Source organism: Rhinatrema bivittatum, chromosome 4 (genome assembly GCF_901001135.1).
Source record: "Rhinatrema bivittatum chromosome 4, aRhiBiv1.1, whole genome shotgun sequence".
Lineage (NCBI taxonomy): Eukaryota > Metazoa > Chordata > Amphibia > Gymnophiona > Rhinatrematidae > Rhinatrema > Rhinatrema bivittatum.
In genome coordinates, this window is record NC_042618.1 from 273,026,459 (window position 1) to 273,043,208 (window position 16,750).

General features: G+C 44.0%; 1 protein-coding gene across 4 annotated transcripts in view; it reads right to left on the reverse strand.

The window, feature by feature from the left end:
- LOC115090693 (patatin-like phospholipase domain-containing protein 2) overlaps nucleotides 1-16,750 on the reverse strand; it is a 124,956-nt gene that overhangs the window by 82,934 nt on the left and 25,272 nt on the right. For all 4 annotated transcript variants that reach the window (XM_029600126.1, XM_029600125.1, XM_029600127.1 and 1 more), the window contains one exon: nucleotides 9,841-9,906. In XM_029600126.1, the coding sequence (XP_029455986.1) occupies nucleotides 9,841-9,906 (66 nt within the window). The remainder of the gene's footprint in view (nucleotides 1-9,840; nucleotides 9,907-16,750) is intronic.

Here is a 16,750-nt window from a genome sequence, read left to right on the forward strand (position 1 = left end):
CCTAGCATTCTATTTGCTTTCTTGGCTGCTGCCACCCACACACATAGGATTTCAACATATTATCCAAGACGCCGCCTAGATTCTTTTCCTGGTGAGCAGAATCTGGGCCTGAAAACCAAACCAGAGTCTCCTACATACAGCCATCTCAAACTTCTAGAGTATCATTCATACTACATTTAAGCTCATCTCATATAACAATGTGGGAAGAAGCATGAAAAAGACTGCTGAAGAATCCTGAAGCAACTGGAAATAGAAAGATTTGGCAACTTGGAAACAGATGATTATAGGTGCATGCTGAGAAAGCAAACTAGTCTAGAAAGGACAGCAAGATCCAGATTTCTTTCTATATCAGGGAGTGAAAGAAAAAATGTTTTATGAGTCACAAAAACAGTATCTTGTCAACATTACTAGTCAAATGTTCAAAATTGTCAAAATACTAAGCTGCAAAGTGAATGTACCATAAATTACCTTAAAAAGCATAGAATCAATGAAAAAAAAAAACCCTTTGAAAAAACAAGTTTGCTTACCATTAACGGTGTTTCCGTAGATAGCAGGATGAATTAGTCATGCTTTCTGGGAAGCGTCGCGACAAAGTAGGCGGAGTTTCCTCAGTGAGTCACAGAGCTTTGATTCTGTGCGACTGCACGGTGATCTTCCCGCGGATTTGCTCTCTTCTCCTCAGTTTCTTTGTTGCCAAGCGAGAGGTAATAAAAAGATGTCCTTTGTGGGAATGTCTAGGGAGGAGGCAGGGGGGATCACATGGCTAATTCATCCTGCTATCTACCATATATGGTAAGCAAACTTACTTTTTCCCCGCGATAGCAAGGCTGCTTAGCTATGCTGTCTGGGAATCCCAATCTCCTGAGTTGTGTCAATTTTAGTATCCCCCCCCTTTTTTTTTAGGTCAGGACAGCAACCCATATGGTAGTAGCCAGTCTCATCAGTTTTGAAGAGTCAAGAAGACTGCTGTGCCAGCGCTGCATCAGACATCGCTTGCTGTTGTAGACGTGTGTGTGTGATGTGAAGGTTTGGATGGACGACCAAGTTGCTGCTTTGCAGATGTCCAGTAATGGAACCTTATTCAAGTGGGCAACTGATGTTGCAGTGGCGTGCATTTGGTGCGCCTGAGGCTTCTTGTGAAGTTTGATCGATCGTTTTTTGTAACAAAAAAGAATGTACTGTGATAACCAACTGGCGATGGTTCTCTTAGTGACGGGTTAACCAGGATCATTTGGATTAAAGGAAAGGAAGAACTGAGAAGGTCTCATAAGAGATTGAGTCCTTTGTTATAATAAGCTAGAGCCCGTTTTTTTTTTTTTTTAATTTTATTTTTAATTGCATTTCAAATTTTTACAAAACAGAAAATATAAATAGGATGAAACCATCCTATAAGAGGAAATCATAAGAAAACTGGAGAGCATTTACAGCCAATACCAATTGGAGCTTATCATAAGAAATACATCAGAAAAAAGAAACTTTGCTGTCACTACCACACCTTCTAAATACTACCCCCCTTTAACATAGAGAGAAAAGAGTCAGGAATGAGAGTCTAAAAACAACCTAAGTTGTTCTGGGAAGTTAAAGACATATCTAGCTTCCTTATATTTAATGCAGCATTTACAGGGATACTTTAGGCTAAATTGTGCTCCTTTCTGTATAACTTCATTCCGCATTTCTATAAACTTTTTTCTACGAATCTGAGTAGAACGAACCACGTCAGGAAATACCCTTATGGGATATCCATAAAATTCACACTTTTGATGTTTAAAATGTAATCTTAACACTGTATCTCTCTCTATGGGAGAAGAAAATTGAACCAACAAGGTTGCCCTTGTATCAATTTTTGACTCAAACGATCTTTCCAGGAAATCAGTCAAATTTACCTCCATTTTACCTTCCTCTTTTTTTTTCCCCAGATAGCTGTTGTAAATAATAACTTTTTAATATTGAAGGTAAAGAGTTTTCTGAAATTTTTAGAATATTTTTTAAATAGCTGTTAAGTAAATCTATTGATGTTGCAAGATGGGTTTTAGGGAAATTCAAAAACCTCAGGTTAAGTCTTCTATTTTGATTTTCCAACATTTCAATTTTCCCTTCATATTCCTCCACTGATTTTATTAAGTTTACTTGAACCTTATGGATATCCCCCAGTTTTTTTTTATCAAATGTATCTACATTTTTCTCCAGTTTTTCAATTTTTTCCTGTGTGTTTGTATCTTTTTTCATAGCATCCTGAACTGTTAACATAAGATTGTTGATAGACTTTTGCATATTAATCATCATAATGCCTAATTCCTCAATAGTAAAGTTTTGAGGTACAACCCAACATTCCTTCCTTCTCTCTATTCTGTTCAAAGGGCCCAATATCCCCTTCTACTAACTCAGAAGAGTTAACTCTTAATTTATCTTGACTATGTTCCTCTATTCCAGATATTCTAGAAACATTTACAATTTCACCCGATGTATTAACAGAGTCAGATAATGAGGCTTGATTTTCAACAACTTTCGTAGAGGGTAGGTCAGGTTTCTCTGGGGCCCCAGGAGTTAACGATGCCTCTGTGGCCAAATGGATCAGTTCCTGCTCCTGGTCTGTTCCATTAGCGGCCCTCTCTGGGGTTGGTGTAGCAAGAATCTGAAAACAGTCCACAATTTTGGGCTGTATCGATTTATTAGGAGTAGATACGACATATTTTCCCTTAATTTCGCCTTCCTCTTGGTGTGAGGCATGACGAATAAACCCAAACAGGACTGTGACAGAATGACAACAATTTAATGTACTTAGCTGTAATGTTCTCTAGGGCCGCTCTGGTCGTTAATCTCCGTTCGAAGCCGTTCAAAGCCGGGCTAAGCCGGGACAAGCCGCGCGCCCCTTGGCAGCGCGCGGCTTAGCCGTCGCCGTAGGCTGGATTTTAAAGCCTATCCGGCTCCTCCTCCTGACGTCACCGTTGAAGCCCGTATCAGGAAGTCCCCTCAAGCTGCGGTCCGCAAACCAGAGGTAGGCAAAAATTAAGTCCAGATTCCAGCCAGTCAAAGAATATTTATGGGCCACACCAGTAAACCCTCAGGAAATCCAACAGAACACAGAATGGCCAGCTAGAGCCCGTTTACAGTCCAGTGAATGCAGAAGTTTTTCACGACCATTGGTATGAGGCTTTGGCATGAAAATGGGCAGAGTGATGGTTTGATTGAGATGGAAAGCGGAGACCATCTTAGGAAGGTGGGGTGAGGACGAAGGGTACCCTTGTCATGGTAGAATTCTAAATAAGGGGAGTAGTGAACTAAGGCTTGGAATTCACTTACTCTCCTAGCTGATGTGATGGCCACTAGGAAAACTTTTCCATGTTAAGTATTTTATGTGATTGGTGTCTAATGGCTCAAAGGGGGGCAGCATTAGCTGCTCCAAGATAATGTTCAGGTCCCATGGCACAGGTGGTTTTGTCACTGGTGCTCTGAGGCGAAGCATGCCCTTCCTGAATCTGGAGATCAAAGGATGGTTAGAGATGGGCAGGCCATTATGAGAGTGATGAAAAGCTACAATAGCTCTGATATGTACTCGTGGCTAAACCTGTTTGGTAAAGCTTATGAAGATACTCCAGTAGCTGTATGGCAGTGGAGGAGAACTGATCTAGGTTCCATGGCGTACACCACATAGTATAGCGATGCCATTTGCCACCATAGTTATGTCTGGTTGAAGGCTTCCTTGATGCGATGAGGATATCTTCTACTTGAGGAGGTAGGCCCAGATGGTTTAATATTTGTTTTCAATCTCCACGCCGTGAGATGGAGAAATTGATTCATTAGATGGAGGAGGGAGCCCCCTTCCTGTGTTAAAAGCTGCGGATGGTTCTCCAGTGGTATTGGTGGGCGTATGGAAAGTCTTATCAGATATGCATACCATTGTCATGGCCATGCTGGAGCTATAAGGATCATGTCCACTATGTCTTAAATGCATTTCTGAATTGTTCTGGATATGAGTGGTATGGGAGGGTAGGCATACAGTAAAGCCCGTCGTCCATGGGATGAGGAAGGTATCCGGGGCATATCGAAGTTTGCTGGGGTAGACTGAGCAAAAGATCCGCGTCTGACGATTGATTTCTGTGGCAAAGAGGTCTATTGTTGGGAAGCCCCACATCTCGATTTAAAGTCCATTCGTGTGGGTGAAAAATCCTGCTTAGGCAGTCCGCCGTTATGTTGTCCAGACCCGGAAGGTAAGTGGTCTGGAGGGATACCTGGGCTGTATTTGCCCATTGGAGTATTCGAATCGCTTCTCGACACAGTATCCATGAACGGACCCTCCTTCTTTGTTTATGTAAAACATGGCAAATTGGTTGTCTGTGTACACCATGAGACGTTTTCCCTGCACTTGAGAAGAGAAGGTCTGAAGCACCCTCCAGATTGCGCGTAACTCTAGGAGATTGATTTGGTACGTGGATTCTTGCAGAGACCAAATTCCCTGAGTTTTTAGGTCATCAAGATGGGCTCCCCATCCTTTCCTGGAGGCATCCGTTGTGAGCGTTACCTGATGAGGGGGCAACCTGAAGGGAGTTCCTAAGGATAGGTTGCTGGGAGAGAGCCACCACTGAATGTCTGCTTTCATTGGCTTGGTGAGTTGAACTCTGGAGTTGAGGGGCTGCAGGAACCGTGACCATTGAGTTTTGAGGCCCCATTGTAAGCGGCGCATGTGGAGTCTCGTGTGGGGAACTTCATGGATGGCTGCCGCCATGTGGCCCAAAAGTTGAAGAACCTCATGTGCTGATGCTTGATTTTGGCTGAATAAGTTCTGAGCTATGCCAGAAAGCATCTGCATTCTGCCCCGGGGAAGGTAGGTTCTGTCTTGTATGATACTGATGATAGCTCCTATGAATTGCAGAGTTTGCGTAGGTTTATATGTGATTTCTCATAATTGGTGAGAAACCCCAGTGTCTGGAGACAGTTGATCATGCGTAGCATATTTGGATCCGATGCCACTATTAACCAGTCATCCAGATAAGGGAATATTTGGATTGAAAGTTGTCCGAGATGAGCCACCACCACTGCTAAGCATTTTGTGAATACCCTTGGGGCTGAGGACAGGCCAAACGGCAGAACTTTGTATTGGTAGTGCACATTCTGAACTTGAAAACAGAGGTAGTGCCACGAAGATGGGTGCATGGGTATATGGGAGTAGGCATCCTTCAGATCGATGGAGCATAGCCAATCATTGGGTTGTAACAGCGGTAAGATGTTCGAGCGAAGTCATCTTGAACTTCTCTTTCTCAATATGTTGGTTGTTTCATAAATCCAGAATGGGACGGAGACCCCCGCCCCCCGACTTCTTTGACATGAGGAAGTATTGGGAATAGAATCCCTGATTTTGTTGTTGAAGTGGGATTGATTGAATAGATTTCTGAATCTGCAGATTCGTAACCTCTGCGTTGAGGGATAAGTGGGAAGATGTACTCCGTAGAAAAAGTATGTGGGGAAGAGATGGGAGGGTAGAGAAGTTCAGGCGATAACCTTCCTTGATTATGTTGAGCACCCATTGATCTGCGGTGATGCACTCCCAATTGCTGAGAAAAAAAGCATATAGACGTCCTCCTATAAATGCTGGTGGTGGTGGCTCTATGGCACTCAAAAAGCAGGTGGCTGCTTTTGTGGCGGTGCAATTGCTTGTTTTGGTTGTCGTTGTTGACGAGACCTGCCCCTTGATTGAGTGGGTTTTGCGAGGAATGCCTTGGTTGACCTTATTGCTGAGATCTGTCAGGTATAAACTTTCTGGAGTCTGAGGATAGAACCTTTGATGGGGTTTGTGCGTGTCCGGGGAGGAGAGGAGAGGAGAGAGCCCCCGTGCTCTGCTCCTTTAGATGGGACACCGTTTCCCCGAACTTGTCACCAAATTTATTATTGCCCATGCATGGGATGTCTGCCAATTTTTCGTGAACATCATCACGAATTGCACTTGCTTTTATAGCCCGGCAAGGGGCCTGGCTGCTATGGCTGTAGAAGAAGCTCTTGCAGAGGATTCAAAAGCCTCATAGATTGATCTAAGAAAGTGCCGTAGACCTTCTTCAATGTCTAGGAAGGGCTGTGGGAGGGTGTTATCTTCCGTTAGGCAAACAGGGAGCAACTTCTGAAAACACTCATACAGATATTGTGTCATGTAAAATTGGTGATGTTGTATTTTCTGTGGACAACATTGCGGAGTGGTACACTCTTTGGCCAAAACCATCCAAACATTTATCTCGGCCAGGAGTAGCATTTGCATACAACTTAGAATGTTTTGCTTTTGCTAACTCCGATTCCATCACAATGGAGTTGTGTGGATTCATAAATTGTAGAATTTCTCATCCTGTACTTCAGATCTGTTTTACGAGATGCAGCGGTTGTGGAAAAGGGGTTTTGCCACATCTTATGCAGGACGCCCTCCAGGACCGAATGAGGGGATAAGGCCATATTAACTGTTAAGCGGAAATTTGGGAGATCCAAGATATAAAAGAATGTTATCTTTACATTAATTTAAATTTCAGGAATTTTAAGGAGAATACTATACATTCTTTCTAGCTCGAGACCATAGGCCTCACTAGCCTCATTCTTATGGCTGTCCAAAAATACACGTAATTGATCAGGTTCAAAGAAAATGTAGCAAGCATTATTCCAATTTAGAACACATTTGCAGGGTTATCTTATAGTTATCTTAGCACCCATCAACCTTGCTTCCTGACATCTCAAGCATCTTTTTTCTCCGGGTTTGTGTTGCTTTGGAAATATCCGGAAACATCCAAATCTTTTGCCCGTAGAACATCTTTTCTGTTTCGCAGAAATCATTTTAAAATCATCTCTCTGTCCGTAGTGAAAACAAAGGAAATCAAGACTGTTCCACGAGACTCAATTTGCTCCTCCATAGATGTTTCGAGAAAAGCAGTTATCAATATTCAAGGGTGGGTTAGCCACTGTTGACTTTGTTGTATAGTATATATTTGCAATTGGGGGAACCGCTTCTGGAGAAACTTGCAAAATTTCAATTAGGTATTTCTTGAATTGATCCCTTAACGGGATCAGCCTCACTTGGGGGGGGGGGGGGGGGGAGTTTAAAATTCTTAGGTTCAGATATCTTTGAGAGTTCTCCAGATTTTCAATCTTTCTAGTTGTTTCCAAATCAGATTTCACTAGATTCATTTGTACTTCTTGCATCACTTCAATTTTAGTATCCATATCTTTAATCTTGGCTTCATGCTGAGCTACCAAGGGTTGAATCTTTTTAATGCTCTCCTGGTTATTTATTAGCACCTGAGTTAACGAGGCTATTGATTTTTCTAAAATTACCAGGGCACTCCATACAGTTTCTAAAGTTATTTCGGGTGGCTTAACCAATTTTTGAATGAAGTTAGTGCCTACCTTGTCCCCTTGACAAACTTCCGAAATTCTTACGATTTTGTTGGTAGAGTCTTCTTCCCACGTTTGGTTAGAAAAGATAGCACTTTGCATCTTATCGGCTCGTTCCTCCATGAGGGCCTTCAAATCCTGTTGTTCCTCCATTGCCATAGTGCTGTCTACAATTGCACACGCAGCAGACAAACCTCTTCCTGTCTCCGCTGCCGCACCCATCTCGAATGCCGTGAGGCAGGTAGGCCCGCCCCTGTCCTGGTTGTTGCTGCGGGTCGGAGGAGAAGGCATCTCGGGCACTCTGGGGCTCAACGACGTTTGTATATCCTGGAGTGTCTCGGCGTGTTCCCAGCCCGGCAACCCCGCAGACTTCTCTCCCGGAGTAGAAACCATAATCGGAGCAAAAAAGCCCACTATCATGGGTTGAGAGGGAGTCATCACGGCAGGTATGAAGGAATCCTGTCGGATCCTGCCTTTCTTCTTGGTATGTGGCATGGAAATCACAGTAGAAATACAAACTAGCAGAGCCAACTTTGCTGCGACCTCTCCTTAGGACGCCCGGCATCTCAAAGATTTTAAGAATTCCCATCATCTCAGCCCTAGGATTAGGAATTTTCCCTGTTTCCACTTTAAGAAGAGTCCCCACCTCTATGAATTTGGCATTTGAAAGGTCTTCCGGCGGTGAATAAGGTTCTGGTAAACCTTCCGGCGGGTCAGACGGCATTCCCATGGAGGAGTTTGGGGAGGATGAAGTTATTTGTGAACCCGGACTGAGTGGGAGAGCCAGTGAAGGAATGTCAGCTGGATCAGTAGGCATAGGGACAGGCGATGGAGGTGGAGAATGTGGAGGAGACTCCACTGGTGGATTCGATTTTGCATGTTCCAGATCTTCAAAAAATGAACTTAAAGCCTGCGAAATCCTTGTCATGGCTGTGGATGCCAGAGTTTCTGGTTGTGGTGATAAATGCCCTGGCGTTGGGGATGGCCTTGTAGGTAAAGCAGCCAATAATATATCTTGTGGAGTCGTTCTCTGGAGCAGAGGTGCAGGCAGAATGATTGGTGATGGTCTGTGCCTTTTTATAAGACGTACCTGCAGTTGAGGAGACAACCTTTTGGTGCGAGATACAGAGGATAAATCTGAAAAAGAACCTCCACTGAATGATGTCCCTTTCGAGGATTGGGATTCTGGGTCAGCAAGGAGCTCAATATTTATCTCTGGGCTGTCACGTGGATGCTTTGGTGTTGTGGAACATCCAGAGTGAGTGGATGAGGTTCCATGGGCGTGTTTTTCCTTATGAGACCTTTTTAAGGGCAGTGGTTGCTGTTCTCAGCCTGATGGCGTCAGTGACCTAGAGTCCTGCGTCGCCTGTGCTCTAGTTGGCTTCTGGCGTTTGGAGTGCGTCGTAGGCTTGGAATGTTTGTCATGCGCCGTACGCACAGGTGGCGTCGAGTGCGCTGAAGATGCGCCGATCTTCTGTTTTGAATGCGTCGAGGCCTTTGGCGCCGTAAAACGGTTTTGATCGGGTGCAAGACCTTGTGGCCCGATTGACGCACCCGCAACTCCTTTCTGGTAAGGTATCCCTGCCAGCGCCCCGGCTTTCTTGGGGGGCTCTAAGAATCTGTCAAACCCAGGCCCAGTACCTGGAACGGCGCAGTGCGTTTCAGATGGTCTAAGGGAGAAGGCCCTCTTTGTGGACGCTTTTCCTTTCTTTGTTGGTCCCAGCGAAGAATGTGTGGAGGCTGATGGGGCATAAGAGCTCATTCGGAGTCTCTCCATTTTCTCAGCATGCTGACGCTGGGCCCTCGGTGACATCCAACCACAGTCTCTGTATGCGGCTTATTTGTGGTCAGGCCTAAGCAGATGTAGCAACAGTTATGTCCATTAGTGATGGACATAACTTTGCCACGCTGACAGTATTTAAACACGGATGGCTTCGGAGCCATCCCGGATGGAAAAAATTTGAAGATATTCGAAAAGATTTCCTGTGTGGAAAATATTTGTCTGAGGAATAGAACCCCATGTGCGACTGGCTCACGGAAAAAAAGAAATTGAGGAGAAGAGGGCAAACGCGCGGGAAAATCACCGCGCAGTCACACAGAGTCAAAGCTCTGTGACTCACTGAGGAAACTCCGCCTATTGGGGGTCGCCACGCTTCCCAGACAGCATGGCTAATTCAGCCCTGCTATCGACGGAAAAAAGGCATAGTCCAATTTTTAATCTCAGAAGGCAGGTTGTGTGTGAGGTGGGGAATGCATTAAGCTGAGACCTTTCAATGAAGGCAGAAGAAACTGATGAGGTAAGAATGAGACAGCCTCGCACTGCCATGATCTGAAACATCTTCTGTGGATTACGTGGCTCATCATTTTTGGCTTTATAAACATGGATAAAAGATAAGAACAGTAATTTTAATGTTTCTCAGAAGCTCTTTGGAAACATGACAAAATACTGAACATATTATCAAGACAAGGCAGACTTACCTCGCCTCGAAACGAAGGTGGGATTAGACCACAATAAATAGGGACGAAGGAGCTACATACTAATGCCTATGGAGAAAAGAGATCACAGACATTCAAGGATAAGTTTCTAGCAGTAAAAAAGTACATTAAGTAGAAACAATTCCAATGTTAAAGATTTGTCAGTTTAGCTTTGACAAGCATATAAAAATTTTACTATTTCAGGGGCTGTAGGTTTATTCTAATGGTTAGAGCAGTGAGCTGAGAACCAGAGAAATCAAATCCTCCTTCTCCCATCAAAGCTCCTTGTGACCTTGGACAAACTCTTTACCCTTCAAGCTAAGGGTCTGATTTGAGGCTTTTCTTCCATTCTGACTCTATGGGGAAAGATTTTCAGTAAATGAGGCCCTTTTATTGTACATGAAGGCAACTCACCTTCAGTTCAAGTCTGGAAAGGCAAATTAATTAAATCCAAATCTCACACAAAAATCTATGCAGTGTGGTATTTTGAAGCATTAAAGCCACCAGAATTGTGTTAGTATCTAGTTATATAAAATGTCTGTTTTCTTGAGGATGGAAAACGAAATCAGAATTAAGGTGGGAAAAGCAAGTGATAATTTAGTTTTTTCATTTTGTTAAATTGTTCCTATTACTTGGATGCCCCCAAAATATTGGGGTCATTTCTTCTTTGTCTGATTTAAGTTACATAAGACCATCAAAAAGTGCTCATTTTAGGGAGATCTCACTTGCATGCTTACAGATGCTGAATCACTCAGATTCACAGTTCTTTTGCCCTATAAATCCATATAAGACTATCAGGCAGATGCAATAACCTGTACGTTAAGAGCTGTGCGATGAATTTCAGCGCACACTCTAGTGTGCAGGTTAATTTTTTTTTAAACTCCCAATACAGTAAACTAATGCATCAGGAGTTAAAATGTGTGGTCAGCACAGACTGAACACTTTTTTTTAAAACTCAGGAGGGGAAGAGCTAAACAGGAGACAGCATATAGGAGTATATCTTTTATTGTGCCCCAACCTAGGCCTAGATTTATCAAAATGCGATAATTTTTGCATGAATAACGCCCGCGATAAGGAAAAGGGGCATGGCTATAGTTTTAGACTTACCGCAACACGCGCATTAAAGTTTTCGCACCCCGCAATATTTGTACTTCACTACTTGCGAAGTACCCAGACAGGCATTGCTGAGCGAGAGACTATAAGGCTTTCATAGTAGTCAACTATTTATATCACTATCAGGCCGATAGTAAGGGGTAATAGCATTTCAAAAACACGCGTCCAACCCCCCCGAGGCATGATGATGGCCCTATTAGTCATTCCCGCGCGATACAGTAAGTAAAATGTGCAGCCAAGCCGCACATTTTATTTTAAGAAATTAGCGCCTTCCCAAGGGTAGGCGTTAATTTTTGCCAGCGCCGGGGAAGTGCACAGAAAAGCAGTAAAAACTGCTTTTCTGTGCACCCTCCGACTTAATATCATTAAGTCGGAGGTCCCAAAAGTTAAAAAAAAGTTAAAAATAAAAAAAATTTAAAATGGGCCTGCGGCTTGAAAACCGGACGCTCAATTTTGCCGACGTCCGGTTTCCGAACCCGTGGCCGTCAGCGGGTTTGAGAACCGACGCCGGCAAAATTGAGGGTCGGCTGTCAAACTTGCTGACAGCCGCCGCTTCTGTCCAAAAAGAGGCGCTAGGGACGCGCTAGTGTCCCTAGCGCCTCTTTTTACCATGGCCCCTAATTTAAATAAACTTACTGAATTGCGCGCACAGGAGAGCGGGCGGTTGCCCGCTCTCCCGCAATTTTTACTGTATTGGCCCGTATAGGAGGGCCAGCTAGTAACTAGAGGTGAGGATTTGGTGGTGATCTAGGATTTGGGGACCAGTTTTACATGCAGAGTGAGACGTGTGAACAGCACAGTAGATCTCGGTGAAGTTCTGACATGATTTGGAGGGAGGAAAGTCACACAAAGGAGATTTCTACAATGTTCTCTTGCCCTAGCTAAATTTATCTTTGTGTGACTTTACTCCACTTTTGACCAGGAGTAAAGATTGTAGCGTTAAGAAAATGTACGCTCAGCCAGTGCACCTCTCTGCTTAATATCATTTGCATGGAATTTCTACGAGAGGGCGCTGAGCGCACATTTTTAAATGCATATTTTGTGGAGGTAAAACACCTTCCTGCATCAAAAGTAAAGTTTACCTGTACAAAACGTGAACACTTTATTGCATTGGCCTATATGTTTGTTATGACAAAAGAACAGTTCCTGGAGACATTTGTCTAGGAAAAAGTAATTCCAAAAGCAGCATAAATTCTCTTAGCATTCAGACAAGTTAATCCACACCAGTGGGTTATGCACCTCTATCTACAGAACGAGACGGGAGCAAAGCTGAGATCACAGTACATAAACCCCTAATTGACATCAGCCCGCCAGTATTCTCAATCTCCAGCAGATGGTGGACATGCATCTCCCTACTGGGGATTGATTAAAAAAAAAAAAAAAAAAAGTTTTAGAAGGAGAAAGGAGGAGGAAATTAATTTGCCTTGCTCTACCTTATGGTCCCTCCCTCAGATGAGGTTTACTGAGGTGATATCTATGGATCCCTTCCCTCAGTAGAGTGCCTCGGTCCAGTAGCTGGTTTTCTACCGTGAACTTAGCTATACAGAGACAAACAGCTGAGAGGCTAGCAGATGAAGGAAGCAGAGCTCAGCGAAGGCCTTTGCCCTCTCCCTCCGATTCTGTATACGGCAGGGATGGGCTGAGCTCAGGTAAAGATTAAATATATAAAAAGAAGGGGAGTTAATTTTAAGGATTCCATTCCCCTTTTAGTCTCTGAGCTTGGTGTGCCGATCCAACGTCCATACCCATCTCTGGGGCAGCTTGGTGGATTGAGCAGCCGTTTTGGCTAGGCCCTGCTCTCAGGCTTCACTTAGACACTACGTGGTAGGCCGTGGTGTCATTCGCGCAGTTTTCTACACACAAATCTGCCGCAAAACAATATCCGATGTTGGTTTGCGCTTGTGCGCCTGGGTGTGTGCACAGATGGGCACCTACCTGGACCGCGTATTGGGTACTAAATTTTGGGCGTTTATGGGACAGACCTTGTTTTTTTTTGAGTGCTTTATCCAGGCTCACTTGTGCGGATGTGCAGCTGGGAGCACAATTGTCAGATGCTTTTGGAGGCATGCTCCTAACAGGTATTCATCCATAGTGATAGTAGGAAAGAAGCCTAAAGTGCCTTACCCTTTATGTCAAGCAGCAACATTCAGGCATCACAGCCTGGCATCCCCTCTAACTTGTGTCAGTGCTGCTTGGAGGCTCAGGGAGAGTGGTCTCCAACTGATTTTTCTGAGGCTGGCCCTTCCAAGCATGATGCGGGAATAGTTGCTTTTTTTTTTAAATCAGAGGTGGGACGAGATCATGTTAGGACAGTGGGTTCTGGAGGTGATAAGAGATGGCTATCCTCTGGAGTTTCTCAGCGTTCCTTTGGATGTTTTCATGGTGTCTCCCTGCAACTCTACACAGAAGAGAGGCAGTGGAGTGTCAAGGCTCCTCAGTCTACAGGCTGTGATCCCAGTGCCCACTGTCACAAATAAATATGGGCCAATATTCCATTTACTTCATTGTACCCAAGAAAGAAGGTTCCTTTCACCCCATCCTGGATCTCAAGGGAGTCAACCTCATTAACTTGTTTCCACAAGGAAACCTTATGCTCTGTGATAATAACAGTACAATCTAGAGATATAGAGATGTGCTTCAGGAAAAAAGTTCGTGTCAGGCTTCGTTTCAGAGATCCCCTGCGGGAATTTCGTTTTTCCCACGGTTCGGGATCCCAATTTTCGGGTTAGTGCACACTAACTCTGCCAGGTTAGTGTGTACTAACTCAAAAATGAATTTTTTCCGAAATTTCAGAAAAAATTCAATCTTTTTTCAGTTCTCCCGAACCATTCCGAATTAGGCAATTTCGTTGACATTGCCTAATTCGGGAAAAATGATTGCACATGCCTATTGTTCCATGTGAAGATCACAAGCATTTACAATAATGACATTCATAGGTATAAATCAACAAATAATGACAGGTTACATAGGAAGTATTCATAAACAGGCATTAACATCTATCAATAGAATTGTTCAAATATTTATTTATTTTTAATTTTTATATACCGATGTTCCTGTATACAATACATATCGCACCGGTTTACATGGAAACTGAACTGTCACCTCAGGGGCGTAATATATTGTAACATGTTGACAAAGGAACTTTTAGTGAAACTTTCATAAGCAAGATTAACTGAAACAGGGTACAAAATCAGAAAGGTATGTACAGTGGATTGGATAACATTTATCGCTTCATCAAGTTTTAGCTCTCAGGGAAGGCTTGGGTGAATAGCCATGATTTTAGCTTCTTTTTGAAGGTTGCTAGGCAAGGTTCTTGGCGGAAGTCCGGTGGAAGCCGGTTCCAAAGGGGAGGGGGCCCTGCAGTGGACAAAGCTCGATTCCTCAGTGAAGTTTTTGCCAGGTGTGCGTGAAGCATGTTCTGGTATGCACTTCTGATCGGCCTCTCTGAGGTGTGCTGCTGTAGTCGAAAAGCTAGGTTGAGGGGAGAGATGTTGTGTAAAGCCTTGTGAATCATCATGAGTGCTTTAAAGTGTATCCTGAATTTTATAGGCAGCCAGTGCAGGTTCTGGAGGATCGGGGTAATGTGTTCCCTTTTTTTGGTGTTAGTGAGGATTCTAGCCATTGCATTCTGGACCATCTGAATACATGTTAAAGATCAAGGACATAAGATGTGAAGTACAAAAATAAAATAAATTTCACATATTAATTTTGTATGTTGTATTGAGATTCTTACAATCTCTCGTTAATTTTCTTAAGTTTCTAGATATGTCAGAGGCATACCTGCATATTAACATCCAGTTGGATCAACAGTTTCAGAGTTCCATCATCAGTTTTGAGCGCTACCTTTAGGCTTGGCCACTGTGCCCAGAACCTTCTCCAAGGTCATGGTGGTGGTAGTAGCAATGTTGAGAAAAAAAAATGGCATTCTGGCCCGTATTTAGATGATTGGCTAATTTGGGCCAAGAGTATGAGAGAGCCTTCAGGTCTCACACTATGTGATCTCCTTGCTACAGGAACTAAGTCAGGTGGAAAATCTTGGCAAGAGCAATCTGCAGCCATCCCAGACACTGGAATATCTCAGTGTTCATTCTGATACAAAGCAGGGTAGAATGTTCCTATTGGAAAGCCGCATTCAGAAACTGATGATTCAGGTGAGTCTATTGACACAAACAATACACTTGATGCTGTGGTCTTACTTACAGGTACTCGGGTTGATGGCAGTCACCCTAGAGGTAGTTCCGTGGGCAAGGGTGCACATCAGTCCTCTTCAGCACACACTGCTTGCATATGTTCACAGTCTCAGGAATACTTGATATGACTTCACTTATCGGTGGAGATCAGCATACAACTGCAGTAGTGGTTGTTAGTGGATCATTTAAGGAAGGGCATTCCCCTTCGAACACTGGACTGGCTAGTACTCATGACGGATGCGAGCCTGCAAGGTTGGGGGGGGGGGGGGCCTTACTGTCAGGAGTTGACAGCACAGGGGAGCTGGAGCACAGAAGAGTATCTATGGAGCGTCAATCGGCTGGAACCCATGCCATTCGTTTGGCATTCTTGCGATTCATTGACCACTTGCAGGGTCGAGAGGTCCGAATAATGTCGAACAATGCAACAACAGTGGCTTACATCAATCCTCAAGAAGGAACCAAGAGCCTGCAAGTGTCACAGGAAATAGCCCAACTCATTGAATGGGCGGAAGTACAACTTCAGGAGAGCACAGCCTCACACATTGCAGGAAAAGACAATGGAAGAGCCGACGTTCTCTGTAGACAAAGTCTGGATTCAGGAAAATCAGAATTGTCAAACGAAGTGTTCCAGCTCGTAGTGGGCTGTTGGGGCCTCCCATTTCTAGACTTGCTGACATCACACAATGCGAAGGTTCCTTGCTTCTTTGTCGCAGGAGAGATATGAAGTCTTTGGGCATCAATGCCCTCATGCAAGAGTGGCCAGAAGGCAAGCTTCTATATGCCTTTCCCCCATGACCCATGTTGGGCAGAGTGATTCGGAGGATTGAGATACTCAGGGATGGTGAATCTGGTGGCATCATATTGGCCCAGGAGGCCATGGTATGCAGATCTGCAGAGACTCCTGGTGGACTCTTCTCAGATTATCAGGTCCTCAGAGATCTGCTGCGGCAGGGGCCTATTCTTCACGAAGAGCAAATTCGATTTTGTCTTATGATATGGCCCTTGAGAGGGCTCGATTGCTGAAGCATAGACACTCCACTGCTGTGATTTCCACCTAGCTACAAGCATGAAAGTTCTCCACTTCCTTAGCCTATGTTTGGGTTTGGAGAGTGTTTGAGGCTTGGTATGAGAAATGAGGGTTTCATCCTTGTTCGGTTAAGATCCTGCTCATTTTGGATTTTTTGCATGATCGGTTGATTAAGGGTTTGGTCCTTAATTCCTTGAAGGTATGGTGGAGGCTCTTGCCTGTTGCTGAGGTCAGGTGAATCCTTGTCAGCCTATCCAGATGTGACCCAGTTCTTAAAATGGGTGAAGAATCTTCGTCCTCCCTTGTGGTTCCTGGTGCCCTTTCAGAGTCTTAATATAGTTTTGGATTTTCTGGCGGGTCCTACCTTTCGACCATTGCATAGCCTCTCCTTGAGGTTACTTACATTGAAGACGTGTTTCTGATGGCAATTTGTTCTATGCGTAGAATTTCCGAACTGCAGGCTTTGTCTTGTTGGGAACAGTTTCTGCAAGTGACTCCGGGGATGTTACAGCTGCGAACAGTTCCATCCTTTTTGCTGAAGGTGATCTTGGATTTTCACTTGAATCAATTTCCCTGCCGATAC